An 18,409-nucleotide genomic window follows, 5' to 3' on the forward strand; every position below is an offset into this window, starting at 1 on the left:
ACATGAATTAGCTGTGATGTCGGCCGACACTCAATCCATCTGTCCATCCATTCATCCATCCATCCATCCATTCATTTGTCCCTCCATCCATTCATCTGTCCCTCCATCCATTCATCTATCCATCCATCCATTCATCTGTCCATCCATCCATTCATCTGTCCATCCATTCATTCATTCATCCATCTGTCTGTATAAAAACGATAAACGCATCAATAGATGGAAACGTAATATTTACATTAATAAAACAGTTTATTTGAAGACGTTTCAATTGATGTTTTATTGATTTTTATTGATACATTTTTACGCAGATGGAGAATATTCTGTCGATAGTTAATCCTGGAACTTTAATAATATTCATCATATTGTTCTGACGACAGTGATTTGACAAACTCAAGAGTTTCCTATTAACCAAAAACATTTGTCGTGGGACCGGCCTTATGTGGCACCTTAGAATTTCTTGAAATATTCTCTAAATTTACATTTGCCTGAAACAAATCAACATTTACCTTAAATTACATATTACATACTAACTTAACTAAGGTTGCAGTCGATATAATACCTTGATCCAAGTGCAGGTATTGTCTGGAAGAGGGATCCCTGCTCTGTTGGCTCTTCTTTAGATTTATGCCCCTCTCAACCCACCCCCCGAATGGCTGAATAAATTACGGCTGCTGTCAAGTGTTGTACAGATTGTTAAACTCCCTGAGATATATTTGTGATTTGTGAAATCTGACTTTTGTTCCTGTCGGGACATCTGGGTGTCTGAACACAGTGTCTGCACCATCAGGTGCTGAGCTCTGTACCAACACCTGCTCACTGAGGAGCACACAGGCCTTTAAACGTGGAGAATTTATGAAGTCAGTTCGTCATCAACTCCACATCTGGATAGAAAGATGCACCTCTGGATCTGACTTTCAGTTTTTAAGGGTTTTGCACTTCAGGAATCGCATGCTCACATAGTTGATTATTTGTATTTAAGTTGCTCTGATCAATGTTGTTTTATTAAAGAGTATATGTAGTAGAAAATAGATTAGTATAAAGAATGTACTTGTAATATGAAAGGTGATGAACCAACTCTGCAGCTATCTTAACGCCACAGGTCTATGTGCTCGTTCTTTGGATTTTACGACTCCCACCTTGATTGTTTTGGTTCGGTCTCAACTCATCAACCTTGTTTTTAGCCGCAGCGGACAGACATTTTCAGCCCCGATAAACACATTGTTCACTTCCTGTCAGACACGATCAGCAGCGAGCATGTGATGAACACATTCAGCAGCTCAAGAGCCCGATATAGTGTTCAGGAGGTGGTGGAGAACAAAACAGAGCTAAAAGGAGCAGGATTCATCAGACAAGACATCAAATTAACAATGATGTAGCTCTGCGTCTGATCAATGCTGAAAGATTGTTGCTGTTTGCCACTTCAACCCTATAAAAGTGGTATTGTGTTTCAGCCAGTGCTCTCACCTGTGTCCCGTGAATTAATATATTGATCGTGGTTTAATGTGTTGTCCATTTCAGATTTCTTTAGCACAGCAAAATGCAACACATAAGGAATTCACTGATATGGTTAATTTATGTGATGATGATTGCGTAGCTGATGATGGATTTTATTTGACCTCTGCATCATGATAACAGTGTCTCTGGTCTTCATGGGTCATTGAAATCTCCTCCCAGTCAGCAGATCACCCCCCTCTCCTCCCCTCTCCTCCTCACCTCTCCTCCTCTACCTCCTCCTCCTCCTCCTCCGACCTCTACTCAACCATGATGGCACCATTGGAACCTTAATGTGATCAGTCCAGAGAGAAAGTGGATTACGCAGAAGTCCATGGGAGAAGGAGCTGGTCTAATTGACAGCAGTGATTGGAGACAGATCCCTGCAGGAAGAGGAAGCTGATGGAGGAAACATCAGCGTTATTATGATGATGTTGATGGAATGTATGAAAGAGAGAAAAAAAAAGTTCCTATGGACAAATAACAGACTCGACTCTGTAGAGAACTGAAGATGACGAAGAGTATAACGTCTTCTATTTTCTTATTGATCACCACTGATACCACCAATAATTAATCAGCTATTTCTGTTACCATTGTCAGTACTTCTAATATCTCATCCACTTCTACAGATAAAGCTTTATACAAGACTTTAGTGGGATTATCTAATCTGTCTTCATGGATTTAATGTAAATATTTACGTGTTCTTAATAATGCATTTATTTGAGAGTTAAAATGTTTTTTTCTGCCTATATAATGGTAATTTTGTTTTCTTAATCGCAAACTGTAATTCGTGGTTGTTTCGTTTTATAACAAGGACATTTCATAATATTATATTATTAGTATATATATACTCTTTTGTACTTGCTACTTTTAGCCTACGAGTTATATCAAATAAAAACTAAATGTGTTGAAAATCAGTGGTGGAATGTAGTTTCAGGTCCAAACTGTGGATCTCTTCATGATGCGACACTTTGCATCACGACTCTCCCACCAGACTGTGTGACGAGGGGAATCCCCCGGCTCGCTGAGTGCCTGCTCTGTGCCACATTATCCAATTAGCAAACCGCAGAGTGACGACTCTGATGGCAGATTACTGCTGGCAGCCGGACCACACTCACCGAGCTCTCTCTGTCTGTCGCTCCCTCTTACAAGAGCAAAGGTGGAGCGATGGAGTAAAGACCCCGAGATAAGATCGAGACAAATGACCATAGAACAAGTGTGAAATAGAGATGGTATCCAAGACGTAAACTGAGGCAAAGATAAGACACGAGTGTGACTGAGGGAAAGTGATGGAAGAAAAAACTATTGATCAACAGTAAATTAGGAAGTTTTCAAGTAGGTTTTTAAAACAGAACATAAAGAATCAAGAAGATAAAACAGTGTAATTGTTTCATTCATTTATTTGCTTGCGGGGCTGTAAATGATAAGAATCAGTCTTCTATATAAACATTATAAAGGGTTTTATACAAACTACAGAGCCATAAAAACACAGAGCAGTAAAAGGTTATAGCTCAAAATAGGATATATATCTATATCTGGTCTTTTGCTATAGTGAGCACATACCACAACCAAAGCTGCCACAACTAAATGTGACATTTTACTCAGAGGAAAATATGTTTTCATCTTGATCAATAAATCCTCACTGGATACATGAAGAGACTTAAGCTCATGTGAGGAAAACTTTGAATGCCCCCTTTTAAAACAAGACTAATGAAGCAAAGAAGGAAGAAAGAAAGAGATTGAAGGAGATCTAGAAAAACTAAAGCACAAAATATGAATTAATCCTCCTGAATTTTTAAATGCAGTTCTACTTTGCCTTACATTTCCAAGGCTGACATGAAATCTGTGGATTCTTTCTACTGTGTGTGGATTTTTACAGGATAATGGCTGATATACTGGATCTACTGCAAACTGTTTTATAATAGAGCAAAACAATAACCCCTCTGGAAATATTAAAGGTTTGTGTGCGATATAAACTTTACACTAAAAATAGAATTTATAGAAAAATATTGGACATGCATCACCATACATAATGGTATTATTCCCGTAGCTCTGCAGCATCATACTAACGGTGTTTGTGCAGACGTGACAGTGTCATGTCGTCCCTCGGCCTTCTACACTCATCTGGAATGTCGTCATAGGTGCTGGTATCAAACAGGTTTCCGTCTCCCATGTGGGAAGACCGCTCTCCTCCTGGCTCGACGTGGACCCATCTGGGTTTGGTGACTGATTGCCTTTCCTCAACCAGAGGAGATTAGTCTGATAAATTACATCTCAGCTCCCCTGATGGCAGAACCTGGTTTACTGCGGCAGGAGACAGGTTCCGAGCTGGAAGTGGAGACAATAGGTCAACACAGCCGGATGAAATCTGGGAAATGAGCAATATTAATGTTGTAATGCAAATGACTTGTTTTCAACATAAATCTTGTGGACGCACAGTTTCCCTCTGTATGTGAAACTGGACAGAACTTTGTGGACATGCCTGACGGACTTAGTTTGTGACAACCGTGGTAGAAATTGTGCTTATTTTTATAGTTATGAAACTAAAACTGACTGGAAGCTGTTGGAATCAGCTGTAGCAAGAAGACCGTTATTCTGATGATTCTTGTTTTCAAACCTTATGAAATTAACATAATTTGTTGTGTTACGAAAGTTTAATATCAACAAGTGAAACTAAATCAAACACAACTATTATCGACCGAATCTTGATTCAGCTGATGAATCAAGATAAGACTTGTCCCACTGAGGAATTTAAATAAAATTGACACATCATCCAATACAAACCAAAAAATGCCTTATCACACACATGTTTCATCAGAGGTGGTATTAAGGGCTTTAAAGAGAAACTGCACACCTCAGGAAAATTGACCTTCTGCACAGGTGGTTCCGCACAACTTTACAAACACTTTGTTTCCACCGATCTGTCCGTGGTTTCAGTATTTATGTATATTTCATTTCACACAGCAACACAAACAATAAGAGACTCACTCCACACACTCATCACAGCCTGCATGTGTCCCTGGAGGTTCCTTTAATGGAGGCCTTGTGTTTGGTGTGTGGCCTCCTGTACGGATCAATTAGACCTCCAGAGCTCGTCATCACATCCTAAATTAACTTAATGCATAAATACATTTGGCCTGGATTCAGCCCCATGGCAGACATTACGTTCAGTGATGCCATCTAGAGACTTTAATTAGTGCAACACACATTCCCGTGTGTGTTTGTATGCGTCTCTCTATAGTCGTCTGAATTTCTTCATACTCTTCCCCGGCTGCAAATTGGGGACGGAATACAACTGATAAATAACTTTGCCTGTGTGAGAAGTCAGACGGACCCATGAACATTGGCTGAGTAACAAAACACTGAACACCACACAAGGGTGGAGACATTTCTCTCTTAGTGTGACCGAGCAGAGAGAGTCTCTATCACAGTCGACTGCAGTGCGTCACCACAGACAGATGCTCCAACAGTAATGAAACAGCACCTGTTATGGCAGGATGACTTCACCCAGAACACCTGACATGCTGCTGGAAGCCTGTTTGCATGTTGCATGTTGAGCTGTAACACTATTATCTTCATCTTCATGAATTGCAGATATGTTACTTCATCTAAATGCATATTGTGAAGATGTACATTCCTGATCACCTTCCCTCCATTGTATTACATTTTACAACCCAGGTGGGACTCGAACCCACAATCCCCAGCTTCGGAGGCTGATACCTTGTCCATTAGGCCACTGGGTCCCTTCTGGAGTGAAAATGTTTGCTAGAAAATGCGCATGAATCATACATTTTTTTTCACTTTTGATATTTAGTGCTCTTGCATTGGAATAAACAAACTTGACTCATGATGTCACCTTCGAACCTTGTCATTTGAAATACACAAAAGCTAAAGTGAAGAAAAATTATAAATGTTTTACTCCGATAACAATTCCAATCACATTTAACAGATATCATACTCTCACTGTTTCTCTCTCTGCCACACAAACACACACATACACACCCTGGCAGCTACACTGATATTGTGTTGGAGAGTTAACTCAGTCAGATCAATCCCTGTTGTTGTGCGACATCCATCAGCAGCCGTGACACCTGAGTCCAGGTTCGCCCTCAGGTGTAATATTTCATGACCCCCTTTTTGCTGAATTAGATTTCTCCGATGCAGGATGAGTTACATGAGACAGTACAGTATACAATAGATTCATATTATAGTTTTTTTTTTTAAACAACTAGAATTCAGCCAAAATAATGATTTTCTTTCGTTATAATTCTAGTTATATTTTATCAAATTAAGTAAAGCTTCTCTGGACAAATATATTCAAAATACTCAATCTATCTATCTATCTATCTATCTGTCTGTCTGTCTGTCTGTCTGTCTGTCTATCTATCTATCTATCTGCCTGCCTGTCTGTCTGTCTGTCTGTCTGTCTATCTATCTATCTATCTATCTATCTATCTATCTATCTATCTATCTATCTATCTATCTATTTATCTATCTATCTATCTATCCCCTGATCAACTTCTAATCTACTGATCTAATATATTCCTCAGGATGTGATGATGGAGGAGAGCAGATGTTGGAGGGGCTGGGGCCATTGAGCAGCATCTGGATGAAGCTGGGACCTCGGTGAATCCAGCCAATCGGCGCCACCCTCCTCTCCTCCTCGACGCTGATTGGCTGGCTGTCGGAGGAAGAAGGATGACGGGACAGCTAACATGTCCGCGCTCTTTTGAAAACCTGCCGTAGCCAAATCCACAGTTTGGCTCCTGCCCCGAGGTGTTTGTATGTCGCAGCCGGTGGAGACTCACGCACAAGAAGGACGAGGACTCCGCGACCAGAGCCAGACGATTCCTTATTAACAGGTCAGCCTCTAAATGGCCCTGAAACGCCAAGCTAGCCGGAGCTAGCGTTAGCTTGAGCAGCTAAACGTGAAATCAGTGTTACTCTATGGGGAGGTTTAGCTTTAGCATGATAATGCTAGCATACCGGTGGCATGCCACATAATAACATCCTCTTGTTAATTCGCCGTTTAGTGCGTGTGTCTGTTTGTTGTGTAGTTGACCGACTCATGTACAACACGACAACTTAACACCGTCACTTTACAACCGCTGTCTGAACAGCTGCTCTTCTTCTCTGCAATAAATGTGTAGCTGTTATTGTTTTGACAGACACAAATTGAAGTTTCCCCCCTGACACGTGTTTTCAGCTCTTCTGTCACTCAGTCTCGCTCCTTCCCCTCATGTTTCAGACTCTGGTTGTGGGTCTGTATGCTCCAGATACAGTTGTGTACTTCACTGGCTTGACAGCAAGTTAGCAAAGTATTGGTTGAAGATGTTCCACCATGTTTACTATATATACGCCCCCTTCTCACTCAGAAGGTGGCGCAGTTTCTGGACCAGGCTCTGGTCATCTCACGCATAGATGTAACTCCCTCCTGGCAGGTCTACCAGGTTTACCATCCGACCTCTGCTGCTCATCCAGAATGCAGCAACTCGACTGGTTTTTAACCTAAATTCACTCGCACTATTCCACTACTCCTCTCCCTTCACTGGTTACCAGTGGCTGCTCTGGTGTCTTTTCTCCCAACTGTCCTGCACAGTGGGAGATATTCCTCCCCAGGGGGGTTCAAACGGTCTCAGGGGAGGTGCGGGTAAATTTAGATGAACAAATATAACATTATTTATCAAAATGAGATCCTAAAAGTGCGTGATTCTGCCAATGAGATGGTCCAGATACAGTATTGGGAGTTTTTGGTGTTGTCAGAAGTTATATCTTTACCCAAGCTTTTTCTGAGGGAAAGACCTCATTGAAGAAAAAAAATATGGGTTTTTGTAAATATAGTTCCTCCTTCTTCATCCCGTATTCTTCCCAGAAATAATGCTGATATCTGTAACTCATGTCGGAAGTCGTGTATGAAGAGACAGCCACGATGATCGCCGCAGGGGAATTGCAGTCGTTTGTCCCGTTTGGCCGCGAGCACTGCAGGAACCATCCAAATGCATTCAACCTGCAGCTCAGGGAGCTCCAGCCTGCCTCGGAGCTCTGGTCCTCAGATGGCGCCGCCGGCTTGGTCGGGTCCCTGCAGGAAGTCAGTCTGCAGGAGAGAGAACAGGTGAGATTTCATGGCTTTTACATATTGGAGCTTATTTGTTGCATAAAAGTACTTCTGTTTGTAAAATACTTTAGAAGATCAAGCTAACAGTAGTGCATAAAAAGAAAATACAGTCCAGGCAAGTTTACCTCTCAGTGCAGTGTGTATTTTTTGATTCAGTCTTTGTTGTGTTGACAGGAATGCTGGCAGCTTAGGAAGGGCTGCATGGGAGTCAGGCAAGAGGACTTTGAGTTTGAAGAAGAGCTCTACACAGCAGGAAATGTGGTCGTCTGGAGTCAGGGAAGTCGGACTCAAGCCTCCAGCGTATACAAGGCCTTCACCGTCGACAGCCCAGTGCAACAGGTACGTTACTGAACCCTGTTTTCAGTCTGTAAACTAAATGCTCTGCCATTCTATATGTCTGCGGATGGATCTGTAAGAAGTTAAGAAATCTGAAGTATTTAATTTTGAATCCCAGTTTTGAACTTTAGATAATAATTCAGATGCCGGTTAGATGTAATTTATCTTCCTAGGTAACACAAAAGGACATGTATGTGAAATAAATAACCATATATGTCAATCCTTTGATTCTGTCTCCAGGCCTTGTGGTGCAACTTTGCTGTTCCTAAGAACAAGAAAGATGGTACGGTATCATTACAAGATAAAAAAAACAATTGCTGTTTAAAGTTATATTTTAATTTGATTGTGCAAAAATAAAAACAATGTCTCACAATAATGTTTTACAGAGGAGGAAGTGGAACAGACTGTGTGTATCGTCCAGAGTAGCTGTGTCAACGTTCACACCGTGACTGGGAAGGATTTCATCTCACCACTACCGTTCCAGGTGAGAGAGAAACCGCCGCAAAATCTTTAAATCCACATAAGAGGGGATAAGACTGTAAAAGGAAAAAAGTTTCGGCTCAGAAGTCATCTTCACCTGTAAATACATTCCTGTTTATGGGGGGATGTATTCCTAAATTCTCAAGTATCCACTTTGGAAAGGCAGCATTTCAAATCATCATGCTAGTGAGTGTTATTTAGATCCCCCTGGGCTGAGCTGTTGACTGGATAAGCAGTTGTAATGGAGAATTTGGATCATTGACAGTGGGAAAGAACCCAATACACGTCCGATGCCTGTGTCTAAACTATTTGTGTAGCTGTGTGTGAGTGCTTCGTTGGTTGGATCCTTTTCTCCTATGGGTCGTTGTTTGAGGTCATATTTGGTCAGTTTACAGGGAAAGGGCACTTCTGAAGCATACAATTTGTAATGCATCTATTTCTTAATTCATAAAGTACATTTTATTCATTTAAGATGAATATTGTGCTCATTATTACACAATAATTTAGCATTTTGTTAAATATGTCTCTCCTGTTCAACTTATCATCTCCTCCAGGTCTCAGATGTCTGGGCAACCAAGTTTGGACTTTTGTTGGAACGAAAAAACTCTGCTACCGACACGCAGCTCCCCCTGGGGTACATGTAACACTCCATGTGCACGTAAAAGCTCATGACAAAGATTCAGTCGCACACATCTAAGCTCAATTCCTGAATAAATACACCTACATTGAAGTCCTCCTCCTAATCACACACACTCATGTACACACAACACATTGTCATTGCGCTTGTTCCTGACTCATCCAGCTTTTTCTTTTGTCTACAGGGAACCTCTGCCCACATTGTTCAGCATGCTGCATCCTCTAGACGAGATCGCACCAGTAGTGTGTAAGCCTACAGGTATGAAACACACACAGACGCATTCGCACACAATCACAGTGTCTCTCTTCCTAGATGACTAATAATAGGCCAATTTTTACCTTTGTGTGTGTCTATTCCAGGCCAGTTTGATGGCTCCCGTGTGCAGTACGCGTCTGACTCCACCATGAAGATTGTGTTCAGCTGCTCTCAGCCCTCCTTAATTGTCACCTATGACACTTTACAGGGAATACACTTTGTATGGGCCCTGCGCCAGGTCACTAATGATGTGAGTGATCACCCACATGCACGCACACACACACAGACACACTCTCCCATGTTTCCTATCCCTCATCTTGAGCCTCTGACCTCCACCAGGAGCGATCTGTGGTGCTGCGGTGTCCGGCAGAGCCACTCGGCACACCGTTGGGTCTGAGGGCCTCAGGTTTCCTGACCTCTCATCTCCGGAACATCTCCCGTCTGGACTCGCCTGGAGGGAGTGGGGCAGCTGGGCTCGGTCCTGGGATTGGAACGAGGTAAGGAAAATCAAGTGAATGATAATTCATGACACACTACTTTAGTCGACCCTCTGCTCCCTGACTGTTGTCTGACCCCATCCTGGGTTTTCTATGTCTAGTTGTGCTGTTGGCACGGGCTCCCCTCTTCACTGCAGCGTTCTTCACAGCCACCAGAGCAGGATCATGACGTCCTCACCAGGATTACATTCCCGCGTTAATTCCCCAAGTATATCCAATATGGCTGCCTTAAGGTGAGCGGAACTCTTATGCAAAAATGTATTTATGCACGTGTGCATCCTTGTGCTCACTGAAACAGTTCTCTACAACACCACTAGTGGTCAATAATACACACTATGTTCACAAATTTCTCTTCCTCCATCCTTCTGTCCCAGCCGCGCCCACTCTCCAGGAATGGCGGCTCCATCCTTCTCAGGAGTTTCTCGCTTCAACACGTCTTTCAACAGCCCGTCACCCAGGGGCCACCATGGCTTGTTAACCTCTCCCAACAGCACAGTCAATGAGACGATGCTGGTGCCAGAGATGGAGCCCATTGTTCCTGACCTCTGCATGGAGCAGCTGTGGAGTGAAACGGTCACAGCTGGATTTCACAGGTAAATATCCCAGCACTGGATACTATTGAAAACAGATGTAGAGTCTGTGATCAATAATTTCACTTTGATTTGATTTCCACTTTGTCTTTTAAACTCATTCGCAGGGAGATGAGCAGCCAGGCCTCTAAAGTTTTCCTGACCTCTGATGTCTGTGAGAACCGATACCTCTGTTTCCTGGTGGAGTCTCACCAACAGCTCAGGTCAGCAAGCATACACAATGTGTTCTCACACAATTCAATTTGATACAGACACTATCATGCACATTAAAAGTCACAGATTATTTAAATCAAAGGTCAAATAGTTACTGAACAAGGACAAACCACTTAAAATAGTTAAAATGTAACATAAAAATGTAATATATTAAATTTATATCTATTTCTTTGTTTTCACAGATGTGTGAAGTTTATTGAGACTAATGATACGTCTCAGCTCATCTTTGCCTCTGTCACGTCCATCCCTGCCAAGGATGCTGAACCATTGCAGGTGCTTTGTTTATTAATGCTTTATCAAATTTACATGTAATGAAAATAATTGTTCTGCAACCAATAACATGGTATTGACTATAAAACCTTGGTCCACAGAACATAGATGCCATGCTGGTTCTGGAGGCCTGTGGAAGTCTGGTTCTCTACACAGGAATCACCAGGGTGAGGACGACAAAAGACCTTTTAAAGTCAGATCAACTCCTTTTGATCTACAACCCTCTTTTTCAGCTGATGATAGTAAACGGACATTCCTAAATGTTTAATTGACATAACTGCGTCTGTCCAGGTCAGCAAGGTGTTTGTCCCCGGGCTCCTGTCCCCCACCTTCAACCTGACCAACCACCTCCCTCATCTCAACACGCCACTGGAGAACGTTAGCACGCCGGCAAACGCTGGCAGCAGGCACATCCAAAGACTGGATGAGGTAACGCAATGTTAATGTATTATACAAATTGATGGAGTCATTCATGTTTTCATAATTTATATATTGAAATAATTCTTCCAGGTGTCATCTGCTAATAGTTCTGTCTTTTGAAAAATATTTCTAATATCTCACAGTAAATGTGGCAGCATGATTTGGTTTCCTGTTTCATTCTGCTGCTTGACATTATCAGGAAATAATCAGATTATAATATGTCTTTATTTAAGATCTATTTCAGAATTTATAGTCTGTCCCCTCATCTTGGCCGCTCCCTTAATTTCCTTCAGTTTCCCTGTTTTCTCTCACTTCACTTCACCTCTCTCGTTACTTTTTCCCTCCTTCAGGCTGCGATGCCTTCCCCCGTGTCAGAGCTGAGAGGTCCAAACATTAAACACCACGAAGCTTCGTTCTTGGAAGATTACTCTTTTCAACAGTCCATGCCCTACATCCATTCTCTGCGGGACCCCGTCTGCAACCGGGTCACTCTGGTAGGTTTGTTTCTGTGTGTTTTCAAGAATCAGCGACAACATTTTGATCTGTAGAAATGCTGGAACCATATATTTGAAAAGGCCATTTATATGCACGAAAAGCTAGTAGAGGTGAGGACAGATCTAGTTTGTGTTGAATGAGACGTTTGATGAAATGGTCTTATTAGTTTAAATCAAGGCAAATTTAACAGAAAATTGATTTTGAATGGATGATCATGAACAACCTTTCCAGAAGTTTTTGTTTCTTCCAATTTTTTCTTCCAAACCCACAGAGCTGTGTAAGTTTCTGCCCTGTGGGTTCATACTGGAAATAGACAGTCTCCCCCGTCCAAGGACTCGTTAACACAAAGTCACGGTTTGACTCCTTTTTGTACGAGTCTGGTCACCGGTTGTTTGCTGAAGCCGCTCACTGGTCTTTGTAAAGCACCGGCTGCTCGGTGTGTTGTCAGGTCGAGGGTGTATTTTCTTGTCAGGTTGTTTTATGAATCAGTTCAGCAGTGCAGCGAAATAATGACAGAACAGGGTCAACACCGCTGGAGAAAATATGCCAATAAAGTAACAAGTGACATTCTCTCACTATTCCCAAGTTCCCACATCTTGTGTGAAAGGCTGAAAAATCTCCATTGTGCTGCCACTACCTTCCACCGTGTTTTCATGAAGGCACTACAAATGCATTTTACTCCCGTTGAGACTGCTGCTACCTTTGGTTCATGCCAATCAAACACTATTTGATATCAATTTGGTACAGTGCTAGTATGTTAACTAGAATGGCACTTAGTAGAACTGCACCAAATTCCACACTCATAGATGCTGTTCCCTAAAAATGTCAAGATAGATGAATTATTCTTTCTAAAATCATCGAAAATGGCGAAAACCTCCCTATCTCAAAATATTAAAGAAATCTATTAATATCTGGATCCGGTAGGTAACAGTAATTCATGGAGTCAGTGTGAGACTAATACAGGGAGAAGCAGCAGCCGTTTACTGTCTGTCTACCTGGAGAGAGTGAATCACTGCACACACAATTTTAGATTCTCTGCAAAAGTATTTCTTCACCTTGGGGTGAACAACAGACTTTTCTACAGCAGATGTTTTGATATGTCACTGTTAGAAAAGTATAGGTATAAATAATTAAAATGAATTCTGTCACAGCTTACTGGAACATGTCATAAAAATCGAAATATCCGATGATTTATGGTCATGAAGCTGGCCCCGCACTGACCACCTGAGCTGATCCAGTTGTGCTGCAACAACATGAAACTGATCTGAATGCGTGACTTGAATTTGTGTTCAATCTTTTATGTGTGTAGGAACTCAACAGTGGCACAATGCTGAGGATCTCAGTCCCAGAGATCGCTACCTCGGAGCTGGGTGAGACACACACACATCAACACACACGCACTCACACTCTCACACACTTACACACACACAGACAAAGAGACAAGGTTCAATAAATTGAACAAAACAAAGATGATGTACAAGCATCCATATTGCGATTTTGTACTGTTACTGTTGGGTAGTAATACTTTCTGTTAAAAATATTTGTACTTAACAGTGCAACCACACACACAGACAGATACACACACACACACACACACACACACACACACACACACACACACACACCTATGGCTGAGTCAGAGCAGTTAAGCCCTGGAGATTAGGTTTGAGAGCTGCACTACATTGTTACGCAGTGACGTATAATCTTGATGTATTGATGCCATTAACACACACACACTCACACACGCACACACAGCAACCCACTCATAATGATTAAGCCATTATATCAGTGAAGTTTCAGTGTGTAGCTAAGTGAGAAAAATCAGAGACACATGTTTCCATGCCCTTTTATAAAAAATAAATAAATAATGTTTCTGTGGAAACATGTTGGTGGACTAAAAATAAATATGACTGCATATGAATTGTATATTTTTCATGTCCCATGGAAGCCTTATGTATTACAGAATTATGTTTAAATTAAGACATGTAAATAATTAAGTCCTGGTGGGATAAGAGTAGAATTTAAAGATTATTTGCATTGGAAAATATTAAAATACATATATATACATACATATATATTTTGAGGTAATTAAAGCCAGAAAATATTTTTTGTCAGCTTGAGGGGTTGAGAAGCAAATATAACTCACCTCTTTGTGTTACTGAGGAAACTGCTGATGCCAAACAGTTTCCCCTTTTTAAGACAAATTCCCACGGTGTCAAGATTTAATCTAAAGCAATTATAAGAATGTTTCCATCAAAAGATCTTTTCACTAACCATGTCCTGTCTGATTATTTTTCTATTACACCACCAAAAAACAAGTTTTGTGCCACACCATCGTTCCTGTTAGGTTTTATGTTTCCATGACAAACACTTTGATGTCAAACAGATGATTGCTTGTGCGGTGAGATAGAAAAAGTCTATCTATGATTAATGGAAAGCTTGAAAGTGCTAGAAATGACGAAGTGTTGTTGCAGTCGCTGGGGAAATATTTCCACCATGAGTTTTCCTCTTGAATATAAAAAACAGTTCATGACAAAGTACTTAATTATACTTATGCATAAGACTGACCACATTTTTTGTTTTTTACCCACCACCATCTTCTGTTCACATCCTAGCATCTGCTTTGACATTTAACTTTTAAATCATTAAGGTTTTCAACCACCTCTTAACTTATTAATTACCTTGTACATGAAAAAGAAGTTAAGTATCGTCACTGTGGTGTGTGTCCCTTCCTTTGTGTCTTTGTCCCCCATTATTTACTAATCAATCCTACAGGAGAAGCTTTCTCCCGCTAATGAAATGCCATTTATCCCCTTCTTCCCTGACCTTTCCCACTCTGGATGTTCAATTAACTGACGGGGACGTTGATTAGGAATCTGATTGGTCAGAGTCGTAAGCAGACAGTGTTACACTCATTACTGGCATCGTGGTGTTTCCTTTTTTAATTTCCTCCTTTCTTGAGAAGAGGCTGTTTAAATGAGTGTAGAGGAAACTCAACTCTCTTCCCCCACAAAGTTCTGGTGCAGCATTAAGACATTTACTGGAAGTTCTTTAAACTAGTTTACTAAGTTATCTTATCTCTTAAATCTGAGCCTTTTTCCTTTGACCTGTGGACTAAACTTTAACCTTAATATGGGGACGTGTGTGTCGAAGGAGTTATATGATATAAAATCTGTATTTCTTTCGTAGAGTGAAGTTATGGTCACGTCATTTCCCTTTGCCGAACCCATTATAACGTATTACTAGAATTACATGTTGTATTTCTGCATTGTCACTTCATCTTTCTCTGATTTCTTTCAGTGAGGAAATGCCTTCAGGCGATTCGTATTATCCTGCCCAAGGAAGCGGCCATGAAGGTTTGTTGGACTGAAACACTGCTAAAAGAAACCACATTGGTTTGTGTGTCATGTGTGTCAAACAAATGCTGGCTGACATTTTCCTATTGGTCAATAACACCCTAACGATGTAGTTGTTTTCTGGTTAATGCGCAAATATCAAATATGTACCAGACTCTTAGAGAACCAGTGATACTATTAAACCACATATTCAGTCTGCTATGAAAAGTACCATTATTTTATAAATGCATCCAAATTATTTTTTATGTATAATGACGTAAATCTAAATGGATTTACAACCTCTGTTATTATGCAGGTTTTGGTGAAGTGGTATAACATCTACAACGCCCCCGGCGGTCCCAGTGCTCATGCAGAGTGGAACCTGTTCGTCACCTGCTTCATGACACTGATGGGCTACAACACTGAGCGCCTTACTTGGACTAGGAATGTAAGTCACCTGCACGAGTGTTTTTCTATTTTAAGCCTCACAAACCTGGTTTAGACTTTGATCACTTACTCGTTGTTCTTGACCTTGCTCTCTGTCCTCCATGTCTCCCCAGCTGCATTTTGAAGTGCCTCTCTCTCCCGTGATTGCAGCCAAGAAGGCGCGTCCCTCTGACGGAGGCTCTGATGAGGTGTGTGACTCAAGAATGATCTGTTGTGATGTGATATTTGTAGATCAATTAGCACTTAACACATATAATTAATATGTACTTTACGAACGGATTGTGCACGTTTTGTGGGAAAGAACAAACTGTACCGAGTTTCATATGGAGGAAACACTGTAAAAATGAATGCTTTGCAATTAGAGTTGGTGTCACAGAAAACCATCACTAAGACGGTTAGCCCCTGTTTTTTTACTGGCTTTTAATTTGCCTTCCTTCTGCAGGACTGGGACTACTTGTTGGGGTCTCATTACCACCGTCAGATGAACTTCCAGCCTGCCTGTGGTCCTGTGGAGTCCAGTACTGTCACCCCAGATATCGAGGGCATGTCCTTTGTATGTAACTCACTCTGGGTGGATCTGTTTATTGCCTGTTGTTTGATTTAGTTGGTTTGCACATGTGGTTTAGACAAGGATGGACATGATGCACTTTCTTTGACTAAAACCTGATGTGACGTAGCTCCAGGTTTTTCACCCATCATCTTCCCCTTACTGTCCAATTTCCATTGATTTGTGTTGATATAATCTAAAAAATAATAATTGACTTGAATATGGACTGTTTAGTACAAATATACTGCCACATCATACAATGAAAACATATTATCCCCTTTTCAACTCTTTCCCCTCTTCTCCTCTTCCTTTGTTTCAGGTCTCTTCTCCCTCCAGTCCATCACTGAAGCTGGACAGTTCAGCTCCTCTCTTCCCGCACATCCCTGCCCTTTTCTACGTCCTCCACCTGCTCTATCAGGAGCTGCAGCTGGACGAGCTGCAGAGGGCAAGAGCCTCGTCGCTGGTCTGCCTGCTGCAGCAGATGGCCAGGTAACCACTGCTGAACCCACGTGTGTTTAAGTCTCTTTTAGCTGCTTTGAGGAAAGCAAATGGCGTGTGACAGGTGATCAAGTGAGTGGAGCATTTTCAGTGTATTCACAGATTGATAAAGGGAATAAAGTCATACACACATAGAACTGAATGAATATAAAATAGCAGAAACAGCAAGAACTGTTGCTTTAATACACGAATGTCACAAAAATCAAGTAGAGACTTGTGACATTTGTTACAACAAAGAACCTGATCTACTTTCCTGCCAACAACTTTTAGCTCCTACCACAGAAAGAAAAGGTGAACACGCTGTTCATTGTGTTCAGTGAAAGCTTGTGTGTAATCAAGGCTCTTTAGTGGCGTGTACAGAGAAATAAACTTCAACATGTTCTGAAGAGACCGTTGTGATTGGTGCCGATGACATTCACAGAATAGGTGGAGTGGGAGAGTGAAGCGCTCTACAGAGTAATTGGCCTGTGTTGGTTTGTATGTGGGATGTTGTGAAGTATGGTGTTGTTTTTTTTACTGTTTCTGCTTTTATCTGAACTGTCTGATAAAACATTATGGTGATCCTGATGGTTATATGTGATATTGTTCTGGAGAGATACATATTTTTTTTTTAACCTTTTTATCTCAGACTTTGATATTTACAATCCAGTCATAAAGATGACATTCACATTAAATATCAGTGCCTCCTTTGATTTGCTCCCGTAGGTCCGAAAGTGTTTTTTCCTTCTTTATAATTCTTATTTACTTTTATAAAGTACATTTCCTTTCTATTTCCACAATGTGGGGGCTTGCTACCAGGATTAAACACTATTGACTATCTGATTAATGTGTTTAATTACTTGCCAAAGACGAGTTAAATGCCACAGATGCTAAAAATGTTCGTCAAGCTATTTTTAGATGTTAGTTTCATTGTCCTGCAGCACAAGGTCGATGTATTGACTGTTTCGTCACTATGGTAAAAATAAAATCCTACCTCCGACCCTTTAGTGCTGTAGATATCTTCAGTATGAGTATGATGCTTGATGTGTTCATGTACACTGAGTCATTGCTGCACAGGGATATTAATATATAATATAATTGTTCTGTTTGCAGAGACCTCCAGTTGGATGAATATGTGGATCTATACTGGAGAGACTACCCTTCATTAATTAGTGGCTTCACTGAGAGCTGCCTCATAGACCAGGGTAAGACCTGTTTAATTACGGTATCAAGTCAGGAAGCAGATGAGATGTGTTGTAGTGGAAGAGATGAGGCTGGATGGTCTGTGGTTGATAAAGGCCGTAAGGTTTCTTTGCATGTCTGTTTTTTTTATTTTTTATATAGAGATGTGGGCCAATGACTGTATCTATGAAAATTGATTTTGTTCCTGTCCAAACCAATATCATGTTAACTCCTCTTTCCTTTTTCTTTTGTTTCCATTTCCCAACTTGTCACCCTCTCTTCTGTTCACCTGTCTGCTCGCAGCCATGATTGGCCAGATGCAGCATCCTTCCTTCCTGAGGGCGGAGCCTCCCTGTGTGTTGAGCTGGCTCAGTAGCTGTCTGAGAGGAGAAGAGAGCCCACCTTTCCCCTACCTGCCCGGCATCTGTCAGAGGACCCGGCTGCTGGTTCTGGTACGACCAAAGTTTCATCAGTTAAACTCCTCGGAGTATAGTTACTGTAGCTGAAACAACTGCATGTACAATCAAAAAGAATAATAAATCAAACGTATAGTTGTAGAGAAATCGGAGAAAGAGTAATCAGGAAGAAAACTGCAGATTTAATGAACATTTGATCGTCTATA

At 41.2% G+C, this 18,409-nt stretch overlaps 1 protein-coding gene and 1 non-coding gene across 2 annotated transcripts in view; one reads left to right on the plus strand and one right to left on the minus strand.

Annotated features, from left to right (window-relative positions):
- Nucleotides 1-5,161: 5,161 nt before the first annotated feature.
- trnar-ccg (transfer RNA arginine (anticodon CCG)) lies at nt 5,162-5,234 on the minus strand. Its single transcript has one exon. It is a non-coding gene; the product is annotated as a tRNA-Arg (tRNA).
- A 938-nt stretch (nt 5,235-6,172) lies between these two features.
- anapc1 (anaphase promoting complex subunit 1) overlaps nt 6,173-18,409 on the plus strand; it is a 32,924-nt gene continuing 20,687 nt past the window's right edge. Inside the window, exons 1-24 of the mRNA XM_053437008.1 lie at nt 6,173-6,353; nt 7,364-7,603; nt 7,781-7,945; nt 8,183-8,225; nt 8,329-8,426; nt 8,977-9,056; nt 9,244-9,317; nt 9,419-9,564; nt 9,654-9,811; nt 9,913-10,044; nt 10,186-10,404; nt 10,509-10,604; nt 10,797-10,887; nt 10,986-11,051; nt 11,176-11,313; nt 11,655-11,798; nt 13,109-13,169; nt 15,100-15,155; nt 15,451-15,582; nt 15,695-15,769; nt 16,024-16,134; nt 16,448-16,617; nt 17,719-17,810; nt 18,091-18,239. Of these exons, the coding sequence (XP_053292983.1) occupies nt 7,388-7,603; nt 7,781-7,945; nt 8,183-8,225; nt 8,329-8,426; nt 8,977-9,056; nt 9,244-9,317; nt 9,419-9,564; nt 9,654-9,811; nt 9,913-10,044; nt 10,186-10,404; nt 10,509-10,604; nt 10,797-10,887; nt 10,986-11,051; nt 11,176-11,313; nt 11,655-11,798; nt 13,109-13,169; nt 15,100-15,155; nt 15,451-15,582; nt 15,695-15,769; nt 16,024-16,134; nt 16,448-16,617; nt 17,719-17,810; nt 18,091-18,239 (2,712 nt within the window). The 5' untranslated portion in view covers nt 6,173-6,353; nt 7,364-7,387. The remainder of the gene's footprint in view (nt 6,354-7,363; nt 7,604-7,780; nt 7,946-8,182; nt 8,226-8,328; nt 8,427-8,976; nt 9,057-9,243; nt 9,318-9,418; nt 9,565-9,653; nt 9,812-9,912; nt 10,045-10,185; nt 10,405-10,508; nt 10,605-10,796; nt 10,888-10,985; nt 11,052-11,175; nt 11,314-11,654; nt 11,799-13,108; nt 13,170-15,099; nt 15,156-15,450; nt 15,583-15,694; nt 15,770-16,023; nt 16,135-16,447; nt 16,618-17,718; nt 17,811-18,090; nt 18,240-18,409) is intronic.

Source organism: Pleuronectes platessa, chromosome 12, assembly GCF_947347685.1.
Source record: "Pleuronectes platessa chromosome 12, fPlePla1.1, whole genome shotgun sequence".
Classification (NCBI taxonomy): Eukaryota; Metazoa; Chordata; class Actinopteri; order Pleuronectiformes; family Pleuronectidae; genus Pleuronectes; species Pleuronectes platessa.